At 42.4% G+C, this 15,818-nt stretch overlaps 1 protein-coding gene across 1 annotated transcript; it reads right to left on the bottom strand.

Annotated features, from left to right (window-relative positions):
• Positions 1-994: 994 nt before the first annotated feature.
• Positions 995-15,735, bottom strand: bor (ATPase family AAA domain containing bor). The gene is made up of 14 exons (XM_077653223.1): positions 15,243-15,735; positions 14,511-14,689; positions 14,129-14,188; positions 13,972-14,041; positions 12,107-12,272; positions 11,313-11,382; positions 9,646-9,858; positions 7,814-7,939; positions 7,198-7,322; positions 5,852-5,903; positions 5,692-5,762; positions 3,224-3,391; positions 2,029-2,137; positions 995-1,725 (listed from the first exon to the last, which is right to left on the bottom strand). The coding sequence occupies exons 1-14, from the start codon at positions 15,457-15,459 to the stop codon at positions 1,519-1,521; spliced, it is 1,833 nt and encodes a 610-aa protein (XP_077509349.1). The 5' UTR covers positions 15,460-15,735; the 3' UTR covers positions 995-1,518.
• Positions 15,736-15,818: the final 83 nt, after the last annotated feature.

Below are 15,818 nucleotides of genomic sequence, written 5' to 3'. Positions count from 1 at the left end.
TGTTTAGAAAGTAATCTGCACATCTCTTTTCCTCCTTTGCCGCTGGTTCGTTCGCGGTCGAATTTTGCGCATGGCTTGCGTTCTGTGGTCTCTTGCGGTCTCTCGTACTTCACAGTTCATGTCGCAGCAGGCTGAATGCGGCCGCTGTGCTCTTGACCCTCGAAAAGGCGGCCTCAGAAAATTGGCGGACGCCTACAATGCCCAGCCTGGGTTGCGAAAACACAAGGAGCTCGTCGAAGCGTTGTCGGAACACGTCCGGTTCGGTGACGTCACGCTTGCCCAGTTATGATTATGACATGCTTGCCATGAACGTGCATCATGTGCCATTGATGGCGTCGTCAATGTGACGTTATCAGGTGCGACACGAGATGGCGACACCGCCAAATGGCCCGACGAGGATAAAAACTGCACGGAGCAGCGGCGGCATCGGTAGCTGGGGTTTCTGCTTACAATGTTTATGCTTAGTGTAGCTTGCTAGTATTTCTGATGCTGAAAAACTACAAGTCACTTGCGGTACAGCCACACTACAACATCAAACTTCGCTTAGTGCAGTGCTGCTAGCACAGTGCGAGACACTGCTAGACCACAATGAGACAGACTGCTTTAAGCATTGCACACGCCATTCATTAGCCATTCAGCAGCTACGCAACACTACGGCAATGCAAGAATACGTTCTGTAAGGAATAGTTTGCCACACTTGAGACCATATGAGTTCAAATGGCAGCATAATTAAACAAACATTTCTCTGTGCAATGGACTGCTTCCTAGTGCAGTCACCCATGCATTTTGAACTTGCTTTAATTCAGGGCTAATCGTAACTTAGCACACAGCTCAGTTGGTCCATCAGAACATGCTGAGCGCAGCTGTAAAGGCATTGTCTTACACATGATACAGACAAAGAACGGACAAGCACACATGAGGTGTGTCGCGCCTCATACTATGCACTTGTCTAAAACGCCACACTGATAAATGTGCGCATAGGACACAACCACAATGATGGTAGAAAAACATTAGTTTTATTCAGCATACTATTTGCATCAAAGAAACGGAGTGTAGAGTAGCAGGTTTACGATGCTACACAATTTTTTCTCAGTATACGTTTTGGTGGGCTTTGTTCATTGTAATGCTCCACAGATAAATCAGTCTACACTACAGCAACACAAAGAGAATTCGTTTAATCAATCTGTATAAAAAACACAATTGCTCACAGCTTACATACTGTACAAGGACTACTCCTGTACATTTCTATGTTGGTGAAAACAAGCAGGCAATAATACAGAGCAAAGCTCCAGCCCAATATGCAGCAAATATGAAAAAATCCCCGTAAACAATGTCTTAAAACGAACACTGTTTACACAGTACTGAATGACTTCGTGCTCATGGGAGGTACATTATGTCCAAAAATACTAATTGATGCTAACATTACATTTGTATGCCTGCTATCATGATGGCAATGCTACAATCTATACAATTCTTCGTAAAACTGCCTATCAACATTATATACATGGAATGACAGTGCTAAGATGATGCTGCAAAACTTGGTGGAAGTGCAGATGGACTAGTGTAAGGAGTTGCTGATGTGCTGAACCCTCCCGGTGTCCGCTTGCGGTGCTCCTCCTCAGTCTGCCATGCCACCTTTTGCCTGTTCTGCTTCACAGCGTCGTGTACGCGGTCCATGATCATAGTTTCAGTCAGCACGCCGTCATCCGAAGCATAAGCAGCAGCCTGTTAAAAGAAATGCAATTATCCAGGAAAACTGTCACAGACTACACTGCGCAGCAAATACAGAGCTAAAAGTGAGCCGAAAAAGCACAAATTTCACAGCTGTAGACTCTGTTCCGGCTCTATTTTTTTTTCTCTTCTTGTGGGCAGGCTGTTAAGTTATCTGCCCAAAATGTCAAAAGGTGCACAATTGCATGCACTCTACTTTTTAGAAAGTCCACTTGATGTCTTCTGGGCTTTGTTTCAATATTTCTTTCGATCTGCTCATGCACAAAGGAGCATAGCAAAGCAGACTGATCAGCTCACCTGCCATGTGACTCCCAGCTTGGCAATCTCACGACCAGAGAGTCCTTCTGTGATCCGTGCTATTTCTGAGCAGAGCTTACTGTAGTCAAACTGGGCCACCTTGAGCCTCCTGTGAAGAATTAATGAACATCGTCAGAGCATGTTATGTGCACAGGCACTTTAGAAATTGACTACAATATTTCAGTGAACCTGACCACCAAGCAATACAGAGATGTCCCATTTTATTGAATGCGATCAGAAATATTTCAATATTTTTTGTACTCTGTTCAAAAGGTTTGTTTCGCAGTACAGATATTTACCGTATTTACTCATGCAATGAACCCACTCACATAATGAACCCACCCCTCTCCTCACTTTTACTGTTGAGAAGTTACTGTTTTTTTTTAACCTTGCGTAAAAAACGCACACCTAACCTTCAGGGCCGGTGTTCAGCATGTTCACTTCATCTCGCTGCGATTGGCTATTGCCGTCAACTATCACAAAATTGCTGCATCGCACACTGACACAGCAAAGACCTTTTTAAGCAAATGACGCTAAACATCGGCAACACGAACGAAGGTGACGCAGGGACGCAACTTGTCGACTGTACGCTTTTGTTGATGGACAGACAGACCTAAAGGACACGCAAGCAAGGCGGGCGGGTGGACTGGCAGATAGACGTATGATAAGAAATTTAAACTGTTACAAAATCTGTCGAAGTTTTTTCCCCCCACGTTACCTTCCCCCAAATGGATCTCAACTTTTCCGGAAAGGAGTGGGTTCCTTTGCAAGTAAATAAGGTAAACTCCAGAACTATTTTTGCAGCAAAAGGTGTCCTTTATTATTTAATATTTATTTGAAACAACATAAGCATGAAACACAAAGCATTATGAGGCGTTTGACCGCTATGCGGTGTTGGGCATCACGCAAAGTTATGAAAGCTAATAAGTTGAGGTCTTCATATACAGCAGCAGCAGTGTGTAGATCCTTAGCTTTGTCTCTCATCTTTCCGTGTCAGTTAGCCTGAAAGTCTATTCTCTTCAACTTCAAGCATAGCTGCAGTGAGTGACAATTAGTGGCTTAAAATTTAAACAGATTCCATGTCTTAGCAAGACAGTTACACTATATACGCTACAATCTGCAATGAGACAAGACAGGTCCAGCTTGGACTTGCTTTGTAGGTTTCAACGGGTGCTGTCGACATAGCAGCACTCACCTCTTGCCCTCAGATGCTGGCTGGAGGACAAACTTGTCGAAGTACAGTCGCACCATTCGCTCACGCTCTTCAAGACCAGGGAGCCGGAACTCGACCATCTCATCGACTCTGTCGCTCACTGCCCAGTCAAACTGCTCAGGTGTGTTACTTGCCAGGACCAGCATGAACCTGCAGGGAAATAATGCCATCGATCAATCATGCCATCATTCAATAGTGTAGTAATACATAGGCACTTAAAAGGCAGTAGAAAAACAAATGATGCCAGAGTGAAATCATGTGAGCATGCACTGTTAGGAACAGTTCCTAAATGAAATCAAGATTTGGGCCAAGCCTCACTCTATGAAATTTACTACTACAGAGGGAGTTTGACTCCATAAGAAATAAAAGCTTTGCGTGAAGACACCGTCGTCTTGCACGGCCTCAGAGTCATTTAGAGAAAAAAAATATTAAGAAACGCGCGACACAATTGAGTGCGGTAAAATCATCTAGGCCTCGCCTCCACTTCTTGCTACTTCATGCTTCCTGCTGCCCAGTGCTCTGAACCCTTACCCTTCCCTACTCCTCACTGCACTTTTACTGTCTTTCCTTTCTCGGCATACTAGACCACCTTCTTTCCACATTCATATCCAGCTTTATTCCCCCCCCACTGTGCACCCCACGCTTCGCCTCACGGCCCTGTCTTCTTTAAAAAATTTGGCTTCTCCTCGCAGCTCTGGAGACAGGTGACACCAAAGCATCGTTTTTAACACCTTTGATATGCATTTTCACACTACTGTTGGCCTTGTGAGCCTGCCCGCATGATGAAAAGTCATCATTCCACGGGAACCATGTTGCCATGGCCAGTATCTCTTTACTGTACAAACATTTGTCTATTAAGACATCTTTACTATAAAATAAAAACAATGTAATTGTCTATGGAAGGCTAAATGAAACCTCAGTTTCAGTTCACTATATCTGAGTTTTTACCATATACGAGTTTATCACAGCGGAGTTGTACTGTATTCCAATGTTCACAGTAAGTGGACTAGAGTTAACGGGTCCGACTCCCGTAAGGTGGAGTTTCGTGGTGTGCTTTACGCAATATGTAGCAGTCACCATCAGCCCGTGGAAGTTTTGGCATTAGTTGGCATGTTTTCACATCGCTGCCTGTTTCTGCCTCAGCTAGAAAGCAATGAAAGCAGCTCGCACATCACAACATGCTGATAACCTGAGGCATGCATTCTTGTACAGCACTTGTTAAAAAAAAAAATTAAATATACTAATACATATGCCAGTCATTTGTGAAAATTGTACCTACAGATATTGTAATTTTGGCATCTACGGCACACAGTTTTTGTCAGGGTGCTGTCTTTGCTCAGCAGTGACAGCAGCAGCGTTTCAGTGAAGAGCACGGTGACGATGCGTGTGGGAGCGACGGCAGAAGCTAGTTTTTACACACAGGAGACGTACACCATTCATGCCTAGTGTTAGCACAAGTCAAATTTTGGGTGAAATAAAAAGCTCGGACACTCGCCGTGTTTAGCATACATGAAGTGGAAGAGAAAGTGCTTTCATGGGATGGAAGTGACCCAGTGGGCATGGCAAAAGCAAGTGGCCATGTAACGCAACTGCCTACCTACCTTGCAAGCACACAGTTTTGACGAAGTAAGCACGTGTGCCTTTTCAGCATGTAAAATTTAATCTCACTTCAAAGGATTTAGTGATCAAAGCTTATGACCATCCAAAAATGTCTTTTGTCAAATTTGAAGGTGAAGACAGAAAACATTGGCAATCCATGAACGTGTCCCTCCTCTTCAAGGCCAGAGATCGTTTCCTAAGTGGGCAAGCCTCGCAGCGGAGACTTCAATGTATGCAAAAGCAACAATGTTGTGCTCGCGTAGTGGAGATTCATTTTGGTTTTTGTCTAGTATTTCTTTGCATTCACGTAAACAGCATCCTTTCACAGTTTTCACATGAAAAGGCTGCCATCCAGGTTTCGATGCATCCTTTATGAGGACCACGCCCGCACAGTGAGTTTGCGGCGTCTACATGCGCTATGTAACTGGGTACCGTGTCCACAGATGTCTGTTCTATTTGAGACCCAAAGTCACAGCTCCAACTTGCATTGTAACCACCACATCACATCGAGCGCTTGCTTGATATAAGTGGGGCTGCTTTATGAGGGCTTGACTGTATTTTCTTCTAAACTTTTGAAAATATGAATGACTTGCAGGAAAAACTGCCCAATTGCACAATGCTGTAGAGATTACTTGGTGCCAGAATAAGTTACTAGACTTCCGTGTGACCAATGCATGAGGATTTGACTTCAGTGTGGCACATCTTATGTCACTGTTGTGCTCTGAATGAAACTACTGCTAAGGAAAACTGCCTTAGAATTAGAACACCTGCCACTATACAGCCCCAGCCCAAAAACCAGCACGTAGGGAAGCTCGTTGAAAGGCTCTCAGCCAACAAGTATGTCCACTCACTTGTTTGACTGCTCTCCGGTACGATACAGGAAAGCATTCAGGGTGGCCCGAAGGTCTTCACTGATCATTTCCTAGGTGAAAATTAAAAATAAACAATTATATAACAATCAATGAAGACATGAAAAGAAGAGAGGGAAAAAATGGCACTGCAGTTGCTTACTGAGCTACGTTTCCTGAGGAAGGCATCAGCTTCATCAACGAACAACAATACACTGCAAAGAAAGCATGAAGAATGTCAGACAGATCACAAGAGGTCTGGCCTAATCACTTTGTTTCATTAAATGTTTGTTTAAGCCTGCGCAAAAAAATTCCAATGACAACAGTTCAAAAATTCCTGCAAGTAAAGGGTATCTTGTTACAGGCACTAGCTTGGGTAGTTTGGGCAAGCACATTCTTCAACCAATTCATAAATTTACACATCAATTGTGCAAACTGTTCACAACTGCAGTCGCCATGTAAGACGTGCATCGTAAAGCTCGAAAACTACAAATAAGCAAACTTGCTTCATTGCCTGCTACGCTAGCCACCAACTAAATCAGAGCAGCAACTACGGCTATTTAACAAACACGACGTAAGAGTAATTTATTTATCCTATGCTGCTACCCCCAGTTGCACTGATTTTATGAGAAGCTTCTTAAACCCCTAGCAGACTTGCACGAGCCAGGCTCGCCATAAGCCGACTGTCATTTCTGGCTCATAACGAGCTTGTCGCGTGTTTTTTAGCATTGTTGTGTCTTGTCGAGTAGGGCTCGTCGAAAGCATTTTTTTGGTTTTTAGACAGATGGCAGCATGGGTACTAAATGATCATATTAGTACCATCCTTGAAAACAAATGTCTGTTAGGGGGTTAAGCTACTACTCTCACTATCTTTAAGGCAGTATTAATGTTTTTTCCTCAGTAGCCTGCATATTACCTGAAGATTTACATTACTTAGCAAAATGGCATAACATGAAAAAGGCAACCAGATAGCATATGTCCTGTCTTCATCTATCTTGCATCAGGTTTGTTTGCTCCGTTTGAATTTACCAGGGTTCTTCGATGGTTTTTCTTTTTTCCATACTTGCACTAGGCAAATGTAAGCACACTGCAAGCTAGATTCCAAATACTAGTTGTGAACGTCAATGAGGCAGGAACCTCCATGGGAGTACAGGTGTGGGAATGCACTTATGTAGTAGCCCTGACCACAAGTGTTAGACACATTTCAGCATATGAAAACTGCACACACACACTAAAAAAGCACGAGGACAGGGCATGAGAATAACAGATACAGTTACCCTTGTTGCCAGAAGTTTGACCTTCTGGCAACACCTTCTGCATTGTATTTGCTCCAGCTGTCAAAAATAAAGAATGGCTGTAAGTCGGCACCTGTCCAAGTCTCTTCATCATGCCCCACCTTTGTGTTGTTTATTTAGCGCTTATTTAACCAACTAGCCTGTAACTGAGCCTTATTATCATGCAAAGCTGTAATGACACACCTAGATGCAAGCAAGGTGGACTCTTCCTTACCCCCGCCTGCTGGTTTGGGACCAGTCAAAGACCTTATGGACGGCAGACACGCCTTCACGGCCCATAGGGGCAACGTCGCCGCCACTCATGAGCGCATATTCCATACCCGAGTGCTGAGCCAAGCGCTACAGAGGACAAAGAGAATAAAGCAGACTTCAGCGTTAGACATATGCCTTCTCTGAAAACACTATATTAAGTGCAGCAGCACATACTTAACAGGTATACATAAACAAGCTCAGCACATGTACAACTGCCACGGAGGTAAAAGCCATGCACTGTGATTGTTGAATACTTACGTGCATTAGTTACGGTCATTAGTTATGCTTGCATAAACATCACTGAAACAATACTCACTGTGCTACCATAATGACATTCTTAAAATGTATGCATCACTGCACACCATTAAAAATTTTCCTCTTTGAAGAAAGTAAGGCTCCAATGAATATGCAATGATAAAAGTAGATTGTTCCAAAACTGCGCAATACATAAACCCTTTAAAACCTACCTATATCATCCTGCATAGATAAAGCAAGTTCATGTGACATTCACTAGGAAAGCTGAGAGAAAGCCTAGCTTAAGCACACTACATAAACATTCAAGGGTGCTAAAGGCCCACCTTGGCAAACAGTGTCTTGCCAGTGCCTGGGGGTCCGTACATGAGAATGTTCCTGTACATCCCCTTGTTTTTTTTGGTGTTCCTTGTAGCTATGGCAATGTCTCTTAGCCGTTCCTCCAGCTTGGGCTGAAATGGAGAAAAAGTAAGGACTGTACACCATGCAGGCACTCGAAAACAGCAACGAAAAACTTAATCATGATATATTGCAATAAAACAACATAAATTCGAAGCAACAAACAAATGCCCAATTCATGCAAGGCACAGGTAATTTTTCTTCCATAAAAGGTGATATAGTTGCATGCTTCTAAAGCCCGAGAATGGAAGCATAAATTACCAACTGGAAAAAAAAAAGAAGAAAGGGGGGGGGGGGGGGGTATAACTGAAATAGGCATCCTGAGTGATACATGCAGAGGTCTTAATTGAAACATGCCAAATTTTATAACAAGAAATGGCATCCCCAAGTTGTGGCAAAAAATTTTGAGGCCATTTCTGACAGCATAATGCAGCTTCAGATATAAGCTGTCTGCTTATTGTATTTTTTTTCTCCTTTCCACACTTTAAGGGGGGGGGATGAGGGTCTTAAAAACTTGTTTTTTTATTAGTCAACATAACCTGCTGAAACTTGGTACACAGATGTGTCATAGAATGCTGATTTCTAATACAGCTTTAGATTTCAAATATCTCACCTGGAAAGAAATGTATGGCAAAATAACATCTAAATTAAGTCATTTCTTATGGGCCTTTATGATAATTTCTCAGTTAAAAAAAGCTTTTTTAAGAATATGTAGACATTTCCAAAGGTCCACTGCATATCCTAAAGCCTTCCTTTTTTCTTTAAACATGATAGCTTAGCAATTAGGCAAAGTGCGGGCTAATCACTGCCACATCGTTTTTTTCTTTCCAACTTTGTTATTTATTTATGATCAACAAAACGACTTTATAGACATTTTATTAGCTTTAGGATGTGCTGTGGTCCTTTGCAAATGTCCGGTTATTCAAAAAAAAAAAAACTGATAATCCACTATAAAGGCCCATAAAAAATGACCTAATTAGGATATGTTAACTTGCCATATATTTCCTTCCAGGTGAGATATTTCAAATCTTAAGGCATATTCAAAATCAGCATCCTACGATATATCTGCATGCTAAGTTTCAGCAAATCAAGCTTGGCCTGCATCAACACACTACAGAATTCTAACAAGAAAGAGACCACTATCACCAAAAAAGGAGCTCTTATAAGCTAGAAAACACAAATACGGGCGTCACTATCACTGGCTCATTTAGCAAGCAAACTGCTTACGTCGACACCGAACTGTTGGTGTGGATCCCAGAGGCTAAGCTACATTGCCATTCATGTCAAAACGACAGCAGCCAGTCCTTGTCAACGTCGACGTCGAGAGTTTTTATTGAGTGCTGGGGAAATTTTTAAATTCTGTTTTCTCTGCGACAAATGCTTTTTCTCCTGTTGGACAAACGTTAACATAATCAGGAAGAGCCAGACAAGCAATTTTTACTCGGAACAATAAATGGATTGAGTTTACCTCAGTGTCCCCTTAACGAGCACTATCGGTGGCCCATTCTGTCTGTCCGGATTACAATCAGTTACTAACATTGCGATATTTTCAAATTACAGCATTGTCTGCTTTGTGACCTCTATGCAGCTTTGTTTTAGGTCCGCGATCTATTCACGTGGCCGAGTCTGGAGGCCGCAGAAATCTGCAGTGCCATCATGCAAGAGGGAGGATTGGTACACAAAGCTGACAGATTTTAATCCCAAGGGGTAGGTTAGCAGCAAAGTAGGAAACATGAAGGGGCCAGAAACGTGTACTTACATCAAGAACTACACCCTTAAGGGCATCAGTAGGCTTGCTGGTGAGCTGGCGGGCAGTGCGGATAGGGTGCTTGATGGCTTCCATGACGGTGAGCCGAGAGGTGTCCCGCACCAGGGATGGCTTGCCGAGCCGCATTTCGACGTACCGTGCTGCAATGCCCGTGCCCAGCTTGGCAGAGTACACACCGAGAGCCAGCAAGGTGACACCTGCAGCCTGGTTGTGAATATTAGTAGAAAAATGAAATGAATGCATCCCGCCTGCAAAGGTGCTTTTTACATAAGCAAACGTAGAGGCTCTCTCCGCCTCTTTTTCTGAACTGCAACACAGATGAGGAGACTATTCGCACTGTTAGTTCTAAAGACATGAAGATATTGAAAGTTCAGGAAATTAAATAAGGCATAACAGCAAAACAGCAGGGCAACTACACTACAGAAGCGAACGAGTTCTTTACTTCTGCTTGCAGGTGTGCATGTGACCTTCACATTTCAGATTTTTTCAGAATTTCCAGGGTAAAAATAGCCCAGCATTTCTCAATCGGACAACAGGGACAAAATTAAGGTTTCTTGTAATTGTTTTGGTTAATAAAAAGAATAAACAATAATCAACAATAATAACCTCTGAACTTTTATGAAAGCTACCATATTCTTCTTGCACCAAGTCTCTGAAGACTGGTTCTACTAAGAAAACAGTACCTAACGTGTGTTTCTTAGCTCCTTTATTTTTTTAATTCAAACATTTCTTGCTCATTTATGACGGATATCCATTTGCGTTCCAAGCATCTCCATATCCATGTTACAAAAACCAGGCTTTCACACTTTATTTTAATTAGGAATTGTTCCTTCAACTTCTTGGCTGCCAGCATGAATATCCAACAGCATTTCGGTAGCCCCTGCTGTCTCTGTGTGCATCATGAAAAACAGGAAGGCCATTATTTATGTTCTGGGTCTCACATCTAGCAATATCTACTGTTCAAGTTCATCCTGTGATGAAGCCCCATGTGGACTTGCAAGTCAGAGGGGGCAAACAAACAAACATCTGAAAATCTATTAAGGAGATTCTCCTGAGCAAGGACCTAATATAAGTCCTAGTTTCCAGGATTGCAGCTATTTGCACCCGTAAGCTATGCCAGTCATCAAGTAAATTTTTAGTAAACTATCTTTTCAACAACGCCTTAATTTTGGCATAATTTGCTTCATATCAAAAAACAACAAATACCTGAACTTTTTTTATCCTGAAAAACAAGGGTTCTAGCACTATACCAACATGGTGAAGATGCTATAAAATATGATAAACCAAAGTGCTCAATGAAATAAAGCAAAGTAGGTCAATTGCACTACATTGCTTCATGCTTTGCAAAAGCATGTCCTACGCCACCATCCATCGCCAAAGAAATTTCTTGATGGCATGTTTCAATGCTTCTTAGTGCTCTGCATATGCACTTATTCTCGATGATGCTTACTTCAAGTGCTGTGAGTCCTACAAGACAGATCACTACAAACTAACACTCAAAGCTGTGAAATGCTCTAATCATTTACCTCTTGCCAACTACTTACATGTTACAAGAGCTAACTGAAAATAACTTTTCTTTTGCTTGCAGCATAAGCAAATCAAATCTTTACATTGCCATCATTATTTGCAATATTTACAGAGGCTGATAACGAACTCACCGTAGCAGAGACTTTATCCCAGTCAGTGATAAAAGCTCGGAAACCTTCACCAAACACCACACCAGCTGTCCTGCAAAGGCCGCAAACAGAAGATGATGGTAAACTTTCATGAACGGGTGGCAAAACATGACAGACTGAAATTTCATGACCACATGCCAAATTATTATGTATTTAGAAGTACGGAAAGCTGAGCAAGTTGGTTACTGTTATGCATGGTAAAACAGCGCGGAAAGAACACAAGGACGGAACAAACACGACGACACGAGCACTGACTTTCAACTCTAGAGTTGAAAGTCAGCGCTCGTGTCGTCGTGTTTGTTCCGTCCTTGTGTTTTTTCCGCGCTGTTTTACCATGGATATTATGTATTATTACATGCCTTATAAGACATGTTATCATTTCTGCAGTGTGTTTAATTCAGAATCGTATGAGCGATTAGAACTAAAAAACAAAAAGCACCAGATGGCTTCTAAAAGCTACTTAAAAAATGTGAAACTCTAGACTACATTATTATAGAACTAACTACACAGGATACAGCTTATTTTTTTCCGCATGTCCTAGATGTAGAGTCACCAAAGTCAAATGCCCTCATCTAAGCATGCTAACAACCAAAGTTTACATGAGCACTATAATGTCGTTAAGCATACCTGGGATGTGAACTATTTATGAGCCCTATACAGAGCTCTCATTCAATTGGCTCTCAATTCTACCAGTGGGCTGACTCTGGAAATAATTGGCCTCAAAGCAAAACCAGCAGCATAGTTCACTGTCCGTGTAGGAGGAAATTTATGCTTACTTGATTGACTCAAGGACCGTGGCTCTGTTCTCGGCAGCCTTCACTTTGATCTGCTCAATGTAGAGGTCCTGGTTCTCACGGTCAATCTTGGCCTTAGCCCGTAACTCGGCCTCCAGCCTCTTCATGTCATTTTTGTGCCGCAAATCCATCTCGTGCTCTATTGTGGCTGCATAGATTACAGTTTCATTACCCAGTGGCACAGCAAGTAAGTGCTAAAGGTGCATACCCTCGATTTCACACAACAGCTCATGAATGCAAGGCACGTTCAGAAGCTTTCAGCCCATTTGCTCCAAAGAAGCTTAGTAGCACTACAATTCTGTCCATCACAGAAATCGATCACACAAAGAATCCTGTCAGCACTGTGGTGCAAATAGCTTCAAACCAGCTGTCTTTCCCTTAATGTTGTCCTGTGTGCCTGCACAGCATGATAAAGTCAAAAGTCAACATGCTGGATCTTAACCCTTTGCAGAACGGTGTATAACGGTTGCGCCCACAACTATTCAAAATTTTTTTTAGAAGTGGCTATACTCGACAACTTTTCTTCTCTCGCCAATGAAGGGAAGGTCACAGGGGCGAAGCATCTGTAGCTTTGTCATTTCACCAAATAGATCGGTTACACATCGATGCACCAGGCTGTCCGGTGCGCTACTCTCTCCACGGCAGCTTCAGTGCATTGCTGGTGCCGCTGGCACCATGTGCGAAAGCTTCTTGTAACAGGACGTGCCTAGCGAATTCATTGTAATAAATATAAGTTTTTTTCCTTGATTTTCCAATACTGAAAGTTGGTATTTGTGTTAGAAATATGTCTTAAATAATGAATAGTGACAATATGCTATGTTTTAAGGGAAAACAAATCACTGAAAGTGGGGACTATATTCCGCAGTGTAGCTTCTACTGCACTGCCAGAAAAAATTGTCATGGTGCTAACTAAATTTCAAATTCCTGCTAGGCAGAATGGTAGCACTATTTCGTGTGCATAAAAAGAAGAATCTCTTTTTCAAGAAAAGAAATAATAATTGGAGGTTGATAAGTTTTACAGCGTGTCTAGGAAGTGTGGTCAGGTGCTGTCACTTCTTTCTTCTCTGACATGGTGGAATATTTTATTAGAGGGCATCGTAGCTGAGTTTTTGTTGCAGAAACAGCTCCGGATAATAAGAAAAATAATTATTTGCGTATAAATGTGTTCCACAAAACAGTAATGCTACAATACTTAAGCGTGGAAATGTGTGGCATCAGTGATTTCATCAAGTTCTTGAGCCATTCATTGTTGGTTTTGTTATACAGGGGTTTAAAATATACACGCACAAATTTTCACATTTTTCACAATAGTAGAGCATAATGTGCGCCTGAAAGAGTAACAGGAGACTGAGAAACACTACATCCGATTTTTGTTCTCAGTAAAAATCGGTTCTTTGGTTCTTTCCGGCTATACTGACGCTTGTCTGGGAGCAAAAGGTGCATATATTTCTCAGAAAACTACATTTCAAAATTTTTACGCAACTCAATTATACGCTGAAAAGGACTTCACAGTCGTCATTTTGAAGTGGACAGTGTAACCTCGCCCTTTGGCATCCGCGCTCAAAAAACTGTGCTGATGCACCACAGTTTAATTGCAAAATCATCCCGTGATGGCAATACCTGTATTTCATTTTTTGGCCTTTCCAAATTTATAAAACTCTGGTTTAAATTAAGGTAGCATCTTTGTTGTTAGAAAGTGGTAATCTATCAATACAGACCAACTTCAGTTTCTCTTTAGTGTCCCTTTAACTATCCAGCCCAATGTAGGGATTCAGTCTTACGCACCATCCAACCCTTGGTACATTGGTATCCAAAAGTAATACAGAGAGCCAAACAAAAGCACTCACATCTTCTTAAGGCTTCTTGCTTGGCGACAGACTCCTCTTGCCGCTTCAAGTTCTCCTCATTGGCCCGTTGCTGCATAGAAGCAAAGAAAAGGTTCCTTACTCTAAGCCCTCGCACACAAGCACAGCAAGGAAGCCGCCATAGTTACTGAAATATTACCTGCTGGAGCAGCTGGTCGTCATAGCGTTTCCTTGCAAGCTGGTCTTGATATAAGGCCCGCTGTATTGTAATAAAGCAGGATTAGCAATTTCAATATTTTTCTCTTTAACAAGAAAACCTAATGCATCTTTTAACTCATGTGAAGCTGACAAAGACATGAAAATGTCACAATCACATACATGAATGAAAGAAATATAAATTCACACCAGATTACACAGAAGCATTGGGAGAATTTATATTTTTCACCCACATATAAGTTTTACTAACAGCTGATTTCACAACAAAACATACACAATTAGCCCTTTATGCTCTAAAAAGCATGCCGAATGGTTGAGGTTTGCTTTAGCTTTCTTGTACAAGTTTGCTGGACATGGCTGCTAACCTGTTGGTGCTGTTTTGTTTCCTCAGCCAGCGTCTTTCTCCGTTCTTCCTGCTGCACCCTGTGGGCATCCAGCTTGGAGTGCTCAATGTGTGCCTCGAACTCCTTTATCTTGGTTTGGTGCTCAAGCTGCAGCGTGTGCTCCTGCATCTTTGACAATTCCAACGCCTCCTTTGCATGGCCTTGACATGTAGAAACAGAAGGAAAATGTGAGATGGGAAAATGTCATTCCGTAGAAACAAGAAAAGTTATGCAAAGTCTTCCCATCTTTTCGTTTTCTTTTTCAACAGTCGCAGGAAAATCTGACGAATACATTATTAGCTGGATGACCTAAAGGGATACACTGATATTACTGAGGAATTTGTACAATGGCATGAACCTGCCATTAATTCACATGAGGAAGAGTACTTAGCGGAATCGATATGCTTTTCTGCCAGCAACAGTTTCAAGATACGGTTCATGGTGCACTAACCAAGGGAAAGCAAGTTGAAAGCAATTTTCTTTCCCCCAGCACATGTGTAGCATGGCTAATACTAGCAATCAGTCCGTCTACACGATTCAACCGATTGCAAGATTAAGCGATTAATTTCTCTCTATTGTACAGTACAATTACTCGAGCAGTTTATGATTGTATGGTACCACCGTATGATGCAAGACTGTGCAAAACCAATTACAAGGAAAAACTGAAGCGCTTAAAACTTAGTCGCCTCTGCAGGTAGGCGTCTAAATACTCACGCGACGCTTCCAGGTCTCGCGCCGCCTTGGCCGCTCTTTCGAGAGCGCTCGAGTCAAAGTGGTAACCCTCCATCCTCGACTTCTTTCCATCGTCGTCGCCACCGCCGCCGCCGCCCGCGGCCGCGCCGCCGCTTGGAACTGTAACGCCGAGGCTCGAGAGGTCCGGCATCTCACCGCCGCCAGGCTGGTCCCTCTTGATTCCGAATAACCACGACATTTTGCTGCTCTTCTCGACCGTGAAGGACCAAGCCGGCTTTCCAAGTTCACTGCGGGAAGCACGTGGGCAGCGCGAGCCCCCTCTCTGAGTAGCTAAAGCAATGACCGCGAGCGACCAATGGAGCCCCGCATGGAGCGACTAAAGTACCGAAGTCGAAGGAACAGTTGAAGAATGACCTTCTCATATGATCAAACGTGTGTGAAGAATAAAAATTTACGTTTTTGCTAAGTGCGCAAGCAACCAGAGTAACTGCCTTGCTCCAGGTAGTTTCTGAATTACGAAACAAAGTTCATGTGGTCTTTAAAAATGCAAAACAGATAAATAAGTTAATGCTGTTAGTTGTTTAATTAGGCAATTTT

The sequence above is a fragment of the Amblyomma americanum genome, chromosome 2 (genome assembly GCF_052857255.1).
Source record: "Amblyomma americanum isolate KBUSLIRL-KWMA chromosome 2, ASM5285725v1, whole genome shotgun sequence".
NCBI lineage: Eukaryota > Metazoa > Arthropoda > Arachnida > Ixodida > Ixodidae > Amblyomma > Amblyomma americanum.
The sequence above is the reverse complement of the archived record's forward strand: the minus strand, read 5'-3'. Positions and strand labels throughout refer to the sequence as shown.